This window comes from Saccoglossus kowalevskii, chromosome 3 (genome assembly GCF_978046115.1).
Source record: "Saccoglossus kowalevskii chromosome 3, keSacKowa6.1, whole genome shotgun sequence".
Classification (NCBI taxonomy): Eukaryota; Metazoa; Hemichordata; class Enteropneusta; family Harrimaniidae; genus Saccoglossus; species Saccoglossus kowalevskii.
Window position 1 is genome coordinate 10,078,115 of NC_140643.1, and position 19,703 is coordinate 10,097,817.

General features: G+C 42.8%; 1 protein-coding gene across 1 annotated transcript in view; it reads right to left on the minus strand.

Moving 5' to 3' along the window:
• The window catches only part of LOC100368487 (muskelin-like), a 48,453-nt gene that overhangs the window by 25,645 nt on the left and 3,105 nt on the right, over positions 1–19,703 (minus strand). Inside the window, exons 2-7 of the mRNA XM_085496747.1 lie at positions 18,594–18,663; positions 7,197–7,339; positions 5,210–5,298; positions 3,012–3,121; positions 1,689–1,826; positions 6–198 (exon numbers count right to left, since the gene is read on the minus strand). Coding sequence (XP_085352873.1) covers positions 6–198; positions 1,689–1,826; positions 3,012–3,121; positions 5,210–5,298; positions 7,197–7,339; positions 18,594–18,663 — 743 coding nt within the window. The remainder of the gene's footprint in view (positions 1–5; positions 199–1,688; positions 1,827–3,011; positions 3,122–5,209; positions 5,299–7,196; positions 7,340–18,593; positions 18,664–19,703) is intronic.

Below are 19,703 nucleotides of genomic sequence, written 5' to 3' on the forward strand. Positions count from 1 at the left end.
CCCACCTATATCAACATCACTACACATTTGATGACCACCTCTCATACCAGGTCTACTATCTTCACTACGAGAATTAAGTGGTACAAGAGCAGTCCACTTAGGTTTGTAATCTTGCTGATTGATGTAGTGATTAAACAGACCATCAGACACTGCATCTTCTATTATTGCTTCACATCGATCAAAATCACCATTCACAACCTACCGGAAATAAGAAAAATCATTGAAACGTCTCTATATAGATTTTAATGTGATTTTGAACTTTCAGCAAGTAAGATTACACTTGAATAGTCCAAGACAAATTTCATCACAAACATACAAAATTAGGGGAAAATATTAATTACATTTTTCAATGGATGAAACATGTCAACAAGCACAGAACATCATTAATTAAATTCCTTTTCATGTCTATTGGAGTTGGCTGTCAGTGTATTCTCTGTGGATTGGTAAAAACATCTAGTTAATGCAGTGGGAGAGGCTAGCCGTTAATTCATGATAAACTTATATATTTAAGTTTGACACAAATTAGTAATGATTTTATGCTTATTCAAGGTTGAAGAAATTGGAAGTTAAAATATATAGTTACTCAGAGATCATTCCTAAAGGCACAATGTACACTTGGGTCTTGGGACTATGATTTGAAATATTTAATAATCTGATGTTCTGTGAATTATGAAAAATATACAATACTGTAAACTAATAATTTCCAGGGCAAGTGGCTAATAGAAATGTACAAATAATGAAAATTGTTTGTACACCGATATACCCAAATGAAAAAGTATGCAGTGATCTACACAAAGTGAGTTTTTTTTATGTTTTAACAACTGTATTACATGTACTACCTGCTTTGGAACTAGGTGACCCACTCTGGATCCTAAGAAAAAATATTAATATTAAGCCCTTGTGAAGGCATTTTTGACATCAAATTGTATATCATTTAGCAGTAAATACCGTATTTATCCGGGTAAAAGCCCAGGGTCCTGAACATGGAAAATCATCAAAAAATAGGGGTGGGCGTTTGTCCAGATATGCCCGGCAAAAAACCCGAAAATTAGCGAAAATCAACAACACGCAGATCAAATTGTGACACGGAATAGAATGGTAAATAAAAACACGCAAGAAAAATAAATGAACAATATGCAACATTAGAAGTAAAACAAAAATAATGTATTGCTTATAATGTGACAAATAAACCAGAAATAATAAAAATCGAGTGATGAATCCCCGCCGACAAACATGCCAAATACACGTGAACTCAAAATGAACTAAAATGTTATGTTTCTGATAAAAAATCTTTAAAAAATAAATGTAAACTGCGTAAATAATGGTGAACGCGTTGCTCTATTTATGTCACAGCTATTTTGCGTTCACCCCTCATTTTACACAATTGACTTTTATTTTTCATTTTTTTTTATCAGAATCACAACAGACTGCAAAGAAGTCAACTGTTGATACAACAAACAAAAAAAGATTTTTTTTTAATTTAATTACAGGTGTAGACCCCCCCCCCCCTTCCTCAGGCGTATGCTAGGATATGACCTCAACTCCTTTATTTTTATCCAAAGTGTGTGTGTGTGTGTGTGTGTGTGGGGGGGGGGGGGGTTTGTCCGGGCATGGGCTCTTAGCCGGATAAATACGGTACTACCGGTACATGTACATGTATATGTTAATAAGTCATGTATTTTATTTACCAGTACGTTGTGTAGCTCTGTGAGGAGGGGATCTTCTAATGAAATCTTTGTCTTCTTCTGTAAACTTTCAAACGCTTCACTGTAATTGTGCTGTCTGAAATGCTTCATACACAACCTAATTGCTTCTCTTTCTCGATACTGAAACACCAACAAGTATATCCAAGTTTACCACACAGCATAAAGATACAGATAGATATAAATAAACTCTATACAAGTGCTGACACATAAGATAGTTAATGTATCCTCTTAACTACCGGGGTAGTTGATAAACCAGTGTCCCTGGAATACTAATTTTTATGCATAACTCGCTTAATGACATCAACAAGTTGCACAGTGAAATGTCAACATCTGGGCAACATTACATATTTGACTGTTGAACATCAAGATTTGAAGTTGACTTCATCGGTATGGTGTGCTGGCCGTGGAAAACTGAATAAAACATAATTGCCGAAGCCATCGGTTGAATGAAAGGTGTGAAAATGTGCTAACTTTGTCCTTTGTGATCTTTGAAGCTGATTAGTTGGCTGAGGTTTAAGGCAGTACACTGCAAGACATCCGAGAACTATGTCCGTTATATGCAGTTCAACTGATCACTGCGGCCGCTGAAACCTGGCAGTTGGCAGAGTTAGACAGGTGGCCACTATATATGGGGTACTTTAAGTTTTGCAGGGACTGTTCGGTTGCGACTACTATAGGCAGGTGGCCGCTGTATTCAGGTGGCCGTTAACACAGGTTTGTATATACAATGTATATGCCATAAATTTCTGAGAATTTCTCCAAGTAATTTTCATTGTTTGCATTGGTCAAACGTCAAAATCATCAAAGATGTAGTAGTATACAATGTACATTGACAAATGAGGAAATCTCCCTAAAATAATAGTGTAACCACTCCTCTGGACCAGGTAAACTTATCTTTGTGTGTTTATTTTGGGTAAGGTTTTTTTTTCATGATAAAACAAAAATACAAGTAATACAGGGCTCAACATTCATAAAGGCCAAGGAGGTGAATGCCTGGATGTTCCTCAAAATACTCAAACATTTTTTTCCACAATTTCAATCAGTACAAGGCATTTTTAAAAGTTTTGGTTTTGAAATTGGCTGCCTTTAGAATATTGACGTTCATTCTCTGGTAATAGGTTGTCTCAAAATTAATTTAGAACATTTTGTCAAAAATGACATTTAAAATTATTTGAATATTTTAGTTGTTAAACATTAAATTTAACAGAAGGCACCTAGGGACTTGATGAAACAATTGAATAAAATTAAAACATGTTGAAAAAATATTAGCAAAATTCCATGAGCATCTGAATCACTGTATATTACCTGATTATACCACTTGAGAAAAGGCTGGACTACATCAGGATCTTCCACACCACTTAGTTCAACATACCAAATACTAAAGTTAAAACTAGGACCCCATGACATTATAGGCACTGTAAAAAACAACATATGATGCAAAACAATAGTCAACAAGATGGATGACTACAAACTATTTTATTTTTTAATATGAATAATTTGAAAACATTTGTAAGTCAAAATAGGACTCCAGTGAAAGTTACTGTGACCTCATAGGACTCTAGTAAAGGTCACTGTGATTCCATAGCGCTCTGGTATAAGTCGCTGTGACGACATGTCTTAAAGTGCCGGTGCAATGCCCACCCTCACTTTTCTCATTTTTAATCTGTGTCCCTCTGAAATGGGCAGTTATTGATTTTTTTTGCTGAAAATGATTACTCGTATCCAAATAAATTTGGGATATTTCTCGTGTTGTAGCCACGCCCACCTATCCTGAAACGGTCGACTGTTTCTGGATTTCCGACTCTTGCCGAAAGTGCGCCACCAAATGACAAAATGTGAGAGGAAGTCATACCCCTGAGCCGTAATAACACTGGTCATTCCGTATACTTTTAAACGATATACATTTTTCGGTCGGCGTTTTTTTGTTTTTTTTTTGTTTTTTGAGAGAGAGTTTTAAGATGTGTTGTGGGCAGTTGCAGTGAAACGTATAGTCATAGTCTAAGTATTCACACGTTTCTAATCGATCCGAAGGTGCGACATCAGTGATTTCTTTTTTTTTTTGGAAAAACTGTACTCGTCCATGTTAAAAACAACTAGATTTAAAGAGAACCTTGCGCAATACTTTTGAAAGAAATAGATTCCAGACTAGCCCATGATCACCGAGGCGGATTTCAGAAGAGAGAGAGACGTCCGGCAAGTGTTTAAAATGAGTTGACTTTTTTTGCGATCCTGATCATCGTTTCATAGAGACCATTTAGTTCCTGTTAAGTAAAAGGTAGCAATAATTTTGACAGTGACACGAAAACGAAGCATTGGACAAACAGGAAATTACACAGCCCTTACACACTGCTAATTGTTTTCATTTTCGAAGGCTAAAAGTTTCTGAATTGTCTTTTTTTACCTCCATGCTTGCAGCTAATAATTTATGAAATAAGAATCCTGGCTTGGTCAATATGTTTCCACCAAATAAAATTTTAATATGATGTTATAATTATGACAATCACGCCATGAATCACGCTCTAATTCGAATCCACTCTGAATTTATCTTATGTGTGTCGATCTCGATTATTTTTGTTATCCAATGAAACGCCGCTTTTAACGCACTTGCCCTCGTCGTGACCCGACGCGTTCACCTATTTCTACAAAATGTCAATTTATTTCCACGTGGCTGTCATTTATTTAGTAACTTTGATTTGTCGTTTTTTTAATTATTTTATAGTGATCACTATAGTCTAATGTTTAGAATGTCAAAATATGTTCTCTTTTATTTTAATTTTGAAAGTTTTACCCAGACGATCGATGAAATAAAACAGTGTAGTTATGTGCCTAGTAACCTGCTAAATAACAAGATAATTCTGACGTCAAATTATATTTTGTCCAGTGACAGTGACAAACGTGTGCCGGTGTCGGTGACGATCACGGTGACCAGCTACACCAGAACAGACATATTTCGCATCTAACTCAACCCCATGCAACAAAAATTGATACTATGTGTTCATTATGGTCCATTCTTCCTCGACGAACAAGTACATAAGTGACAATTTAGTCAAAGACGAGAAAACTGCACAAGAAATTTGCCTTATTTACACGTATCGGCAATGCAAGCTGTCATGCGACTTCCCGTTCTGACGTCACGAGGGGAGTTTCTGTATGCAAATGAGAAGCTAATGAGGAGCCTCGTTTTAAAATACACAAAAATAAAGTTGCCGTAGACTGAGTTTAAAACACATTTTTTCACTTAAAAAAATAATTCATGCTTAGAAACATAAAAATTAATAATATTTATGTATCAATGGATAATTTTAGGCGTGAAAATAGCAGCCATTTCACAGGCACTTTAAAGATCAAAAATAAATGTTCACTGCAATAAAATTATATGGTTTACTGGAATCACAATCCAAAACAAATGTAACTTAAAGAGTGTATCACCAAGTTATTTTTAATATTTAAAACACCAGACAGAAGAAAAATAATTTTTAAAGGAGTAAAAAAAAAAAACTCACCAATTTTGATGTATCTGCAAGGAAACACATGGTCTTCAAGTCTGTGTTTTAGTTGAAAGGTTTCTTTAACATGATCATTCTTCAAGCCACTAAAATACAACCAGAAATAGAAGTACCGTACTTATCCGGGTAAGAGCCCATGCCTGGATAAACGCCCACCCCCAACTTTTGACACAATAAAGAAGTTGAGGTCATATTCGGGCACACGCCCAGGGAGTCTTTTTCTACACAAAACAAAAAAAACTATTTTCTATTCGTTGACTGTGGTTGTATTAATAGTTGACTTTCTTGAAGTCAGTCGTGTTACTTATAAAAATTGTTAATTGCGTAAAACAAGGGGTGAACGCAAAATAGCTGTGACAGCCTTCTGCCTTCAGGGCAGCGCGTTCACCGCTGATTTTTTTCAGAATCATAACAGTCAGCAAGTCTATAAAAATAAATATAAAAGCAGAAACAGTAGTTCTCTTTTTGAAATATGTCGTGGCCCTAAAAAGGGCCGGCCGTTTGGTTGTACGTCCATGGATTGTGCTTCCTTAGAAATGATTCAAACAAATCGTATAAGGAGAACCGCTAAGCAAGTGTCGCACTCGTTTGGCTTTAGCGTCGTCGACAATGAAAACAATGTTGTAATATTGTAGCAACCCGTACATGGGAGAATGGTTGAAATCGCGTTATTTTGGCTTTATAAATATTTTGTAGCAGCTTGCGAATCCATAACTGGGGCCAGCAATTTTGCAATGTCACGCCGAAGACTGCCAGCTTTTTTACCATCTTTTATCATCCGTATTGCATTTCTGTCATGAAAACTATTCTTGTCGTTGGATAAAAAAAACATTCCACCGCGATATCCATATAGTGAGACATTCCAACCGCCGGAACTTGCTGAATGATAACTTTCACTGTGATTAATAAGCGTCAAGTCTGATTTGAAAGCAATGTCACGGTTTGACCTTTATGATGAAATACTAGTAGTGATGTCATTCTTAGCCAATCAGTAAAGCAGATGCATAAAGGTCAAAGATGATTGCTAGACTGTAAACAAAAGCATCGTGCGCCATCGCTGCAGAGCGACCCCATTTTTCTTGTCTCTTTATTATGATTAGACATGAATGAAAAGTGCCAAGCTGACAGACTGCGAAATCCGTGGATTAAAAGTGCTAAGTCCAAATTGTGTGGGACGATGTCGACGAACTTCAGGAACAAGTTGTAGGGATTTTGTTCGATGGCTACAGTGACACCGATTTGGATATTTGAGGGTTTTGAGTTTGACGAAGATGGCAATGAACGTAAAATAAAGATCTGAGAAGTTTTTTTCAAACAGCTATGAATTTTTATAATTTTTACTGTGTAAATTTGTAAATTATTATTGATCTTGTATGACGGTTGATTCGTAATTTGTCGAAACCGGAAATCATTTTATGCAGTTTAACCCCTGACATTTTAATTCATTTTTAGTTCACGCGTATTGGGCGTGTTTGTCGGCAGAAAAATCCTAATTCAAATGATTCCTCACTGTCGATTTTTATTATTTCTGGTTTATTTGTCACATCATAAGCAATACATTATTTTTGTTTTACTTCTAGTGTTACATATTGTTCATTTATTTCCGTTGCATGTTTTCATTTTGCCGTTCTATTCCCTGCCGCAGTTCGAGCTGCGTGTTGTCAATTTTCGCGAATTTTAGTTTTTTTTTGCCGGGGATCTCCTGGCAAACGCCCACCCCTTCTTTTTGGCAATTTTCCATGTTCAAGACCCTGGGCTTATACCCGGATAAATACGGTACTATAATATTATACTACAATTAATGATCAACTTTTTCACCACTAGACTTTCTTGCCCAAATTTGTCTGCACTTTTTTTCTTAAATTCTTCAACATTTCAGGAAATCAAAACTAATTTTGGAACCAACAGACAACAGAGTAAATTTTCAGTTTTTAATCAAAATGTTTGACTATTTTTGTCCCAAGTTGATATAGACAAATCATACCTCTGTAGTAATTCCATCATATTGTCTTCACTCAGTCCACCATACACTCTGAACTTCTTTAAATTGCACACATGGGTTTTCTCATATTTACCAAATGTAATACTTTCAACTACAGACAGCCTTTCTAATTTCATCAACAAGAACTGAAAGTAAATATATACAGTCTATGAATTTTACTTGAACCAAGGTCCTCTGATATTGATGCTTTATTTTCGCTATTTTTGCTGAAGGAATGAAAGCAGGCATGGTTGTAGATGAATTTTGTGTGGTTCTCCAAAATTAAAAAAACAAACAAGCAGCCCTGAAGCAGCAACTGTGTATGGCCCGGTATACTTACAGGTAATCAATAACACACAGAAATGCACTTATATTAATTTGGGGACAGAAACAACACAATTGCTCTGTGTGTTGTGATACATGTCTTTGGTGGGTAGTTTTTTTTTTGAGGGTGGGAATCCATACCTGTGGTGGGTAATTTGGGAAGGGGCAGTGACAAGTGCTCCACATTGTTGGCAATCCATACCTGTGGGTGGTAATTTGGGAAAGGGCAGTGACTATTGCTCCACATTGTTGGCAATCCATACCTGTGGGTGGTAATTTGGGAAAGGGCAGTGACAAGTGCTCCACATTGTTGGCAATCCATACCTGTGGGTGGTAATTTGCGAAAGGGCAGTGACAAGTGCTCCACATTGTTGGCAATCCATACCTGTGGGTGGTAAATTGGGAAAGGGCAGTGACAAGTGCTCCACATTGTTGGCAATCCATACCTGTGGGTGGTAATTTGGGAAAGGGCAGTGACAAGTGCTCCACATTGTTGGCAATCCATACCTGTGGGTGGTAATTTGGGAAAGGGCAGTGACAAGTGCTCCACATTGTTGGCAATCCATACCTGTGGGTGGTAATTTGGGAAAGGGCAGTGACAAGTGCTCCACATTGTTGGCAATCCATACCTGTAGGTGGTAATTTGGGAAAGGGCAGTGACAAGTGCTCCACATTCTTTGCAATCCATACCTGTGGGTGGTAATTTGGGAAAGGGCAGTGACAAGTGCTCCACATTATTGGCAATCCATACCTGTAGGTGGTAATTTGCTAAAGGGCAGTGACAAGTGCTCCTTATTGTTGGCAATCCATACCTGTGGGTGGTAATTTGCGAAAGGGCAGTGACAAGTGCTCCACATTGTTGGCAATCCATACCTGTGGGTGGTAAATTGGGAAAGGGCAGTGACAAGTGCTCCACATTGTTGGCAATCCATACCTGTGGGTGGTAATTTGGGAAAGGGCAGTGACAAGTGCTCCACATTGTTGGCAATCCATACCTGTGGGTGGTAATTTGGGAAAGGGCAGTGACAAGTGCTCCACATTGTTGGCAATCCATACCTGTAGGTGGTAATTTGGGAAAGGGCAGTGACAAGTGCTCCACATTCTTTGCAATCCATACCTGTGGGTGGTAATTTGGGAAAGGGCAGTGACAAGTGTTCCACATTGTTGGCAATCCATACCTGTAGGTGGTAATTTGCGAAAGGGCAGTGACAAGTGCTCCACATTGTTGGCAATCCATACCTGTAGGTGGTAATTTGCGAAAGGGCAGTGACAAGTGTTCCACATTGTTGGCAATCCATACCTGTGGGTGGTATTTTGGGAAAGGGCAGTGACAAGTGCTCCACATTGTTGGCAATCCATACCTGTGGGTGGTAATTTGGGAAAGGGCAGTGACAAGTGCTCCACATTCTTTGCAATCCATACCTGTGGGTGGTAATTTGGGAAAGGGCAGTGACAAGTGCTCCACATTGTTGGCAATCCATACCTGTGGGTGGTATTTTGGGAAAGGGCAATGACAAGTGCTCCACATTGTTGGCAATCCATACCTGTGGGTGGTAATTTGGGAAAGGGCAGTGACAAGTGCTCCACATTGTTGGCAATCCATACCTGCGGGTGGTAATTTGGGAAAGGGCAGTGACAAGTGCTCCACATTGTTGGCAATCCATACCTGTGGGTGGTAATTTGGGAAAGGGCAGTGACAAGTGCTCCACATTGTTGGCAATCCATACCTGTGGGTGGTAATTTGGGAAAGGGCAGTGACAAGTGCTCCACATTGTTGGCAATCCATACCTGTGGGTGGTAATTTGGGAAAGGGCAGTGACAAGTGCTCCACATTGTTGGCAATCCATACCTGTGGGTGGTAATTTGGGAAAGGGCAGTGACAAGTGCTCCACATTCTTTGCAATCCATACCTGTGGGTGGTAAATTGGGAAAGGGCAGTGACAAGTGCTCCACATTGTTGGCAATCCATACCTGTAGGTGGTAATTTGCGAAAGGGCAGTGACAAGTGCTCCACATTGTTGGCAATCCATACCTGTGGGTGGTAATTTGCGAAAGGGCAGTGACAAGTGCTCCACATTGTTGGCAATCCATACCTGTGGGTGGTAAATTGGGAAAGGGCAGTGACAAGTGCTCCACATTGTTGGCAATCCATACCTGTGGGTGGTAATTTGGGAAAGGGCAGTGACAAGTGCTCCACATTGTTGGCAATCCATACCTGTGGGTGGTAATTTGGGAAAGGGCAGTGACAAGTGCTCCACATTGTTGGCGATCCATACCTGTGGGTGGTAAATTGGGAAAGGGCAGTGACAAGTGCTCCACATTGTTGGCAATCCATACCTGTGGGTGGTAATTTGGGAAAGGGCAGTGACAAGTGCTCCACATTGTTGGCAATCCATACCTGTGGGTGGTAATTTGGGAAAGGGCAGTGACAAGTGCTCCACATTGTTGGCAATCCATACCTGTGGGTGGTAATTTGGGAAAGGGCAGTGACAAGTGCTCCACATTGTTGGCAATCCATACCTGTAGGTGGTAATTTGGGAAAGGGCAGTGACAAGTGCTCCACATTCTTTGCAATCCATACCTGTGGGTGGTAATTTGGGAAAGGGCAGTGACAAGTGCTCCACATTATTGGCAATCCATACCTGTAGGTGGTAATTTGCGAAAGGGCAGTGACAAGTGCTCCTTATTGTTGGCAATCCATACCTATGGGTGGTAATTTGCGAAAGGGCAGTGACAAGTGCTCCACATTGTTGGCAATCCATACCTGTGGGTGGTAAATTGGGAAAGGGCAGTGACAAGTGCTCCACATTGTTGGCAATCCATACCTGTGGGTGGTAATTTGGGAAAGGGCAGTGACAAGTGCTCCACATTGTTGGCAATCCATACCTGTGGGTGGTAATTTGGGAAAGGGCAGTGACAAGTGCTCCACATTGTTGGCAATCCATACCTGTAGGTGGTAATTTGGGAAAGGGCAGTGACAAGTGCTCCACATTCTTTGCAATCCATACCTGTGGGTGGTAATTTGGGAAAGGGCAGTGACAAGTGTTCCACATTGTTGGCAATCCATACCTGTAGGTGGTAATTTGCGAAAGGGCAGTGACAAGTGCTCCACATTGTTGGCAATCCATACCTGTAGGTGGTAATTTGCGAAAGGGCAGTGACAAGTGTTCCACATTGTTGGCAATCCATACCTGTGGGTGGTATTTTGGGAAAGGGCAGTGACAAGTGCTCCACATTGTTGGCAATCCATACCTGTGGGTGGTAATTTGGGAAAGGGCAGTGACAAGTGCTCCACATTCTTTGCAATCCATACCTGTGGGTGGTAATTTGGGAAAGGGCAGTGACAAGTGCTCCACATTGTTGGCAATCCATACCTGTGGGTGGTATTTTGGGAAAGGGCAATGACAAGTGCTCCACATTGTTGGCAATCCATACCTGTGGGTGGTAATTTGGGAAAGGGCAGTGACAAGTGCTCCACATTGTTGGCAATCCATACCTGCGGGTGGTAATTTGGGAAAGGGCAGTGACAAGTGCTCCACATTGTTGGCAATCCATACCTGTGGGTGGTAATTTGGGAAAGGGCAGTGACAAGTGCTCCACATTGTTGGCAATCCATACCTGTGGGTGGTAATTTGGGAAAGGGCAGTGACAAGTGCTCCACATTGTTGGCAATCCATACCTGTGGGTGGTAATTTGGGAAAGGGCAGTGACAAGTGCTCCACATTGTTGGCAATCCATACCTGTGGGTGGTAATTTGGGAAAGGGCAGTGACAAGTGCTCCACATTCTTTGCAATCCATACCTGTGGGTGGTAAATTGGGAAAGGGCAGTGACAAGTGCTCCACATTGTTGGCAATCCATACCTGTAGGTGGTAATTTGCGAAAGGGCAGTGACAAGTGCTCCACATTGTTGGCAATCCATACCTGTGGGTGGTAATTTGCGAAAGGGCAGTGACAAGTGCTCCACATTGTTGGCAATCCATACCTGTGGGTGGTAAATTGGGAAAGGGCAGTGACAAGTGCTCCACATTGTTGGCAATCCATACCTGTGGGTGGTAATTTGGGAAAGGGCAGTGACAAGTGCTCCACATTGTTGGCAATCCATACCTGTGGGTGGTAATTTGGGAAAGGGCAGTGACAAGTGCTCCACATTGTTGGCAATCCATACCTGTAGGTGGTAATTTGGGAAAGGGCAGTGACAAGTGCTCCACATTCTTTGCAATCCATACCTGTGGGTGGTAATTTGGGAAAGGGCAGTGACAAGTGCTCCACATTGTTGGCAATCCATACCTGTCGGTGGTAATTTGCGAAAGGGCAGTGACAAGTGCTCCACATTGTTGGCAATCCATACCTGTAGGTGGTAATTTGCGAAAGGGCAGTGACAAGTGCTCCACATTGTTGGCAATCCATACCTGTGGGTGGTATTTTGGGAAAGGGCAGTGACAAGTGCTCCACATTATTTGCAATCCATACCTGTGGGTGGTAATTTGGGAAAGGGCAGTGCCAAGTGCTCCACATTGTTGGCAATCCATACCTGTGGGTGGTAATTTGGGAAAGGGCAGTGACAAGTGCTCCACATTCTTTGCAATCCATACCTGTGGGTGGTAATTTGGGAAAGGGCAGTGACAAGTGCTCCACATTGTTGGCAATCCATACCTGTGGGTGGTATTTTGGGAAAGGGCAATGACAAGTGCTCCACATTGTTGGCAATCCATACCTGTGGGTGGTAATTTGGGAAAGGGCAGTGACAAGTGCTCCACATTGTTGGCAATCCATACCTGCGGGTGGTAATTTGGGAAAGGGCAGTGACAAGTGCTCCACATTGTTGGCAATCCATACCTGTGGGTGGTAATTTGGGAAAGGGCAGTGACAAGTGCTCCACATTGTTGGCAATCCATACCTGTGGGTGGTAATTTGGGAAAGGGCAGTGACAAGTGCTCCACATTGTTGGCAATCCATACCTGTAGGTGGTAATTTGGGAAAGGGCAGTGACAAGTGCTCCACATTCTTTGCAATCCATACCTGTGGGTGGTAATTTGGGAAAGGGCAGTGACAAGTGCTCCACATTGTTGGCAATCCATACCTGTCGGTGGTAATTTGCGAAAGGGCAGTGACAAGTGCTCCACATTGTTGGCAATCCATACCTGTAGGTGGTAATTTGCGAAAGGGCAGTGACAAGTGCTCCACATTGTTGGCAATCCATACCTGTGGGTGGTATTTTGGGAAAGGGCAGTGACAAGTGCTCCACATTATTTGCAATCCATACCTGTGGGTGGTAATTTGGGAAAGGGCAGTGCCAAGTGCTCCACATTGTTGGCAATCCATACCTGTGGGTGGTAATTTGCGAAAGGGCAGTGACAATTGCTCCACATTGTTGGCAATCCATACCTGTGGGTGGTATTTTGGGAAAGGGCAGTGACAAGTGCTCCACATTGTTGGCAATCCATACCTGTGGGTGGTAATTTGGGAAAGGGCAGTGACAAGTGCTCCACATTCTTTGCAATCCATACCTGTGGGTGGTAAATTGGGAAAGGGCAGTGACAAGTGCTCCACATTGTTGGCAATCCATACCTGTGGTGGGTAATTTGGGAAAGGGCAGTGACAAGTGCTCCACATTGTTGGCAATCCATACCTGTAGGTGGTAATTTGGGAAAGGGCAGTGACAAGTGCTCCACATTGTTGGCAATCCATACCTGTGGGTGGTAATTTGGGAAGGGGCAGTGACAAGTGCTCCACATTGTTGGCAATCCATACCTGTGGGTGGTAATTTGGGAAAGGGCAGTGACAAGTGCTCCACATTGTTGGCAATCCATACCTGTGGGTGGTAATTTGGGAAAGGGCAGTGACAAGTGCTCCACATTGTTGGCAATCCATACCTGTGGCTGGTAATTTGGGAAAGGGCAGTGACAAGTGCTCCACATTCTTTGCAATCCATACCTGTAGGTGGTAATTTGGGAAAGGGCAGTGACAAGTGCTCCACATTGTTGGCAATCCATACCTGTGGGTGGTAATTTGGGAAAGGGCAGTGACAAGTGCTCCACATTCTTTGCAATCCATACCTGTGGCTGGTAATTTGGGAAAGGGCAGTGACAAGTGCTCCACATTCTTTGCAATCCATACCTGTAGGTGGTAATTTGGGAAAGGGCAGTGACAAGTGTTCCACATTGTTGGCAATCCATACCTGTGGGTGGTAAATTGGGAAAGGGCAGTGACAAGTGCTCCACATTGTTGGCAATCCATACCTGTGGGTGGTAATTTGGGAAAAGGCAGTGACAAGTGCTCCACATTGTTGGCAATCCATACCTGTGGGTGATAATTTGGGAAGGGGCAGTGACAAGTGCTCCACATTGTTGGCAATCCATACCTGTGGGTGGTAATTTGGGAAGGGGCAGTGACAAGTGCTCCACATTGTTGGCAATCCATACCTGTGGGTGGTAATTTGGGAAAGGGCAGTGACAAGTGCTCCACATTCTTTGCAATCCATACCTGTGGGTGGTAATTTGGGAAAGGGCAGTGACAAGTGCTCCACATTGTTGGCAATCCATACCTGTGGGTGGTAATTTGGGAAAGGGCAGTGACAAGTGCTCCACATTGTTGGCAATCCATACCTGTAGGTGGTAATTTGGGAAAGGGCAGTGACAAGTGCTCCACATTGTTGGCAATCCATACCTGTGGGTGGTAATTTGGGAAAGGGCAGTGACAAGTGCTCCACATTGTTGGCAATCCATACCTGTAGGTGGTAATTTGGGAAAGGGCAGTGACAAGTGCTCCACATTGTTGGCAATCCATACCTGTGGGTGGTAATTTGGGAAAGGGCAGTGACAAGTGCTCCACATTGTTGGCAATCCATACCTGTGGGTGGTAATTTGGGAAGGGGCAGTGACAAGTGCTCCACATTGTTGGCAATCCATACCTGTGGGTGGTAATTTGGGAAAGGGCAGTGACAAGTGCTCCACATTCTTTGCAATCCATACCTGTGGGTGGTAATTTGGGAAAGGGCAGTGACAAGTGCTCCACATTGTTGGCAATCCATACCTGTGGGTGGTAATTTGGGAAAGGGCAGTGACAAGTTCTCCACATTCTTTGCAATCCATACCTGTGGGTGGTAATTTGGGAAAGGGCAGTGACAAGTGCTCCACATTGTTGGCAATCCATACCTGTGGGTGGTAATTTGGGAAAGGGCAGTGACAAGTGCTCCACATTCTTTGCAATCCATACCTGTAGGTGGTATTTTGGGAAAGGGCAGTGACAAGTGCTCCACATTGTTGGCAATCCATACCTGTGGGTGGTAATTTGGGAAAGGGCAGTGACAAGTGCTCCACATTGTTGGCAATCCATACCTGTGGGTGGTAATTTGGGAAAGGGCAGTGACAAGTGCTCCACATTGTTGGCAATCCATACCTGTGGGTGGTAATTTGGGAAAGGGCAGTGACAAGTGCTCCACATTCTTTGCAATCCATACCTGTGGGTGGTAATTTGGGAAAGGGCAGTGATAAGTGCTCCACATTGTTGGCAATCCATACCTGTGGGTGGTAATTTGGGAAAGGGCAGTGACAAGTGCTCCACATTCTTTGCAATCCATACCTGTAGGTGGTATTTTGGGAAAGGGCAGTGACAAGTGCTCCACATTGTTGGCAATCCATACCTGTGGGTGGTAATTTGGGAAAGGGCAGTGACAAGTGCTCCACATTGTTGGCAATCCATACCTGTAGGTGGTAATTTGGGAAAGGGCAGTGACAAGTGCTCCACATTCTTTGCAATCCATACCTGTAGGTGGTATTTTGGGAAAGGGCAGTGACAAGTGCTCCACATTGTTGGCAATCCATACCTGTGGGTGGTAATTTGGGAAAGGGCAGTGACAAGTGCTCCACATTCTTTGCAATCCATACCTGTGGTGGGTAATTTGGGAAAGGGCAGTGACAAGTGCTCCACATTGTTGGCAATCCATACCTGTAGGTGGTAATTTTGGAAAGGGCAGTGACAAGTGCTCCACATTGTTGGCAATCCATACCTGTAGGTGGTATTTTGGGAAAGGGCAGTGACAAGTGCTCCACATTGTTGGCAATCCATACCTGTGGGTGGTAATTTGGGAAAGGGCAGTGACAAGTGCTCCACATTCTTTGCAATCCATACCTGTGGTGGGTAATTTGGGAAAGGGCAGTGACAAGTGCTCCACATTGTTGGCAATCCATACCTGTGGGTGGTAATTTGCGAAAGGGCAGTGACAAGTGGCTGTGCTCCACATTGTTGGCAATCCATACCTGTGGGTGGTAATTTGGGAAAGGGCAGTGACAAGTGCTCCACATTGTTGGCAATCCATACCTGTAGGTGGTAATTTGCGAAAGGGCAGTGACAAGTGCTCCACATTGTTGGCAATCCATACCTGTGGGTGGTAATTTGGGAAAGGGCAGTGACAAGTGCTCCACATTGTTGGCAATCCATACCTGTAGGTGGTAATTTGGGAAAGGGCAGTGACAAGTGCTCCACATTCTTTGCAATCCATACCTGTGGGTGGTAATTTGGGAAAGGGCAGTGACAAGTGCTCCACATTGTTGGCAATCCATACCTGTCGGTGGTAATTTGCGAAAGGGCAGTGACAAGTGCTCCACATTGTTGGCAATCCATACCTGTAGGTGGTAATTTGCGAAAGGGCAGTGACAAGTGCTCCACATTGTTGGCAATCCATACCTGTGGGTGGTATTTTGGGAAAGGGCAGTGACAAGTGCTCCACATTGTTGGCAATCCATACCTGTGGGTGGTAATTTGGGAAAGGGCAGTGACAAGTGCTCCACATTCTTTGCAATCCATACCTGTGGGTGGTAAATTGGGAAAGGGCAGTGACAAGTGCTCCACATTGTTGGCAATCCATACCTGTGGTGGGTAATTTGGGAAAGGGCAGTGACAAGTGCTCCACATTGTTGGCAATCCATACCTGTAGGTGGTAATTTGGGAAAGGGCAGTGACAAGTGCTCCACATTGTTGGCAATCCATACCTGTGGGTGGTAATTTGGGAAGGGGCAGTGACAAGTGCTCCACATTGTTGGCAATCCATACCTGTGGGTGGTAATTTGGGAAAGGGCAGTGACAAGTGCTCCACATTGTTGGCAATCCATACCTGTGGGTGGTAATTTGGGAAAGGGCAGTGACAAGTGCTCCACATTGTTGGCAATCCATACCTGTGGCTGGTAATTTGGGAAAGGGCAGTGACAAGTGCTCCACATTCTTTGCAATCCATACCTGTAGGTGGTAATTTGGGAAAGGGCAGTGACAAGTGCTCCACATTGTTGGCAATCCATACCTGTGGGTGGTAATTTGGGAAAGGGCAGTGACAAGTGCTCCACATTCTTTGCAATCCATACCTGTGGCTGGTAATTTGGGAAAGGGCAGTGACAAGTGCTCCACATTCTTTGCAATCCATACCTGTAGGTGGTAATTTGGGAAAGGGCAGTGACAAGTGTTCCACATTGTTGGCAATCCATACCTGTGGGTGGTAAATTGGGAAAGGGCAGTGACAAGTGCTCCACATTGTTGGCAATCCATACCTGTGGGTGGTAATTTGGGAAAGGGCAGTGACAAGTGCTCCACATTGTTGGCAATCCATACCTGTGGGTGGTAATTTGGGAAAAGGCAGTGACAAGTGCTCCACATTCTTTGCAATCCATACCTGTAGGTGGTAATTTGGGAAAGGGCAGTGACAAGTGCTCCACATTCTTTGCAATCCATACCTGTGGGTGGTAATTTGGGAAAGGGCAGTGACAAGTGCTCCACATTCTTTGCAATCCATACCTGTAGGTGGTAATTTGGGAAAGGGCAGTGACAAGTGCTCCACATTCTTTGCAATCCATACCTGTGGGTGGTAATTTGGGAAAGGGCAGTGACAAGTGCTCCACATTGTTGGCAATCCATACCTGTGGCTGGTAATTTGGGAAAGGGCAGTGACAAGTGCTCCACATTCTTTGCAATCCATACCTGTAGGTGGTAATTTGGGAAAGGGCAGTGACAAGTGCTCCACATTGTTGGCAATCCATACCTGTGGGTGGTAATTTGGGAAAGGGCAGTGACAAGTGGCTGTGCTCCACATTGTTGGCAATCCATACCTGTAGGTGGTAATTTGGGAAAGGGCAGTGACAAGTGCTCCACATTGTTGGCAATCCATACCTGTAGGTGGTAATTTGGGAAAGGGCAGTGACAAGTGCTCCACATTCTTTGCAATCCATACCTGTAGGTGGTAATTTGGGAAAGGGCAGTGACAAGTGCTCCACATTGTTGGCAATCCATACCTGTAGGTGGTAATTTGGGAAAGGGCAGTGACAAGTGCTCCACATTGTTGGCAATCCATACCTGTGGGTGGTAATTTGGGAAAGGGCAGTGACAAGTGCTCCACATTCTTTGCAATCCATACCTGTAGGTGGTAATTTGGGAAAGGGCAGTGACAAGTGCTCCACATTCTTTGCAATCCATACCTGTGGGTGGTAATTTGGGAAAGGGCAGTGACAAGTGCTCCACATTGTTGGCAATCCATACCTGTGGGTGGTAATTTGGGAAAGGGCAGTGACAAGTGCTCCACATTCTTTGCAATCCATACCTGTGGGTGGTAATTTGGGAAAGGGCAGTGACAAGTGCTCCACATTGTTGGCAATCCATACCTGTGGGTGGTAATTTGGGAAAGGGCAGTGACAAGTGCTCCACATTGTTGGCAATCCATACCTGTGGGTGGTAATTTGGGAAAGGGCAGTGACAAGTGCTCCACATTGTTGGCAATCCATACCTGTAGGTGGTAATTTGGGAAAGGGCAGTGACAAGTGCTCCACATTGTTGGCAATCCATACCTGTAGGTGGTAATTTGGGAAAGGGCAGTGACAAGTGCTCCACATTGTTGGCAATCCATACCTGTGGGTGGTAATTTGGGAAAGGGCAGTGACAAGTGCTCCACATTGTTGGCAATCCATACCTGTAGGTGGTAATTTGGGAGGGGGGAGGGTGACAAGTGCTCCACATTCTTTGCAATCCATACCTGTAGGTGGTAATTTGGGAGGGGGGAGGGTGACAAGTGCTCCACATTCTTTGCAATCCATACCTGTGGTGGGTAATTTGTTTCTGATGACCATCTTGATGACTGATCAGTTGACTTATCCACAAGAATATTTCTGAAATATACAACGTCAAGCAATAAGCAAAATGAATACAAATGTGTACAAGAATAAGTATTTTGGAAGTGTTTTGGTATACTAAACTCATATTTGAATCTAACTTCTCTTCTAGTTTTTATTATCATTACTACCGTAAAAACTTGATTAATTCGCGGTCTCTTTTAGTTCGCGCACCCATTTTATTTTTGAACACTAATTTTTAAATGTATCCTTATAATTCGCGGCATTCAAACACGTGTTTAAAATTGTATCCTATTAATTCTCGGGCCAGAATAAAGTGGATAACTCAGAATATATTGCATGAAGACATTAAAAATATACATATAATTTTATGTTATCAGTACTTGGTGTCGCCGCAATCGCAGATGATCTCCGTCATCACAGCCTTTCAGTTAGCAAGCAGTTTAGGTTCGGTAAAGATTTGACGTGAAAAAAATCATTCTCCCACGACACTACAGATGTTGGGCAAGATTATTACATAGTCGATAAATATCCATCGGTCAGCACATCGATTACGAATTTCCGTGATGGAAAGCTTAGTACAGGGCTTTTTCGTCGCTGGTCCACAGGGTTGCATCGACCATATTACCTCCATGCATCGACCATGCGCCCGCCATTATTCTATTACGGCATTTAAGTGAACCGCCCTATGGTGCGTAAATTGACATTTTTGATTGGTCGGGCGATTGACCTAGTGTTACATTTTCATTATACTGGATTCGGTAAAAGAGTTAAGCGGTCATGTACCTTCTGTAAATCTAACCTTGCACACATAATCTTGTACTGATGTGTTTTTTGTCCAAGAAAGACATTCCCTTTCATTTAACAAATGACAAGTAACTATATTGATTTGCGTCAAGCTGGGTGGCCCGAATTTAAATATCAGTGCATGAATCAAACACGTGGTTATTAGAGTTCAGTCGAAATGTATGTGAATAATGCAATCGAAGTTCGCTGCCCAGAGTTTATTATATTATAGTAAAATTTAATTTGACGTATGGTATGTTTATGTTTACGTAATTATTATGAATGCAACA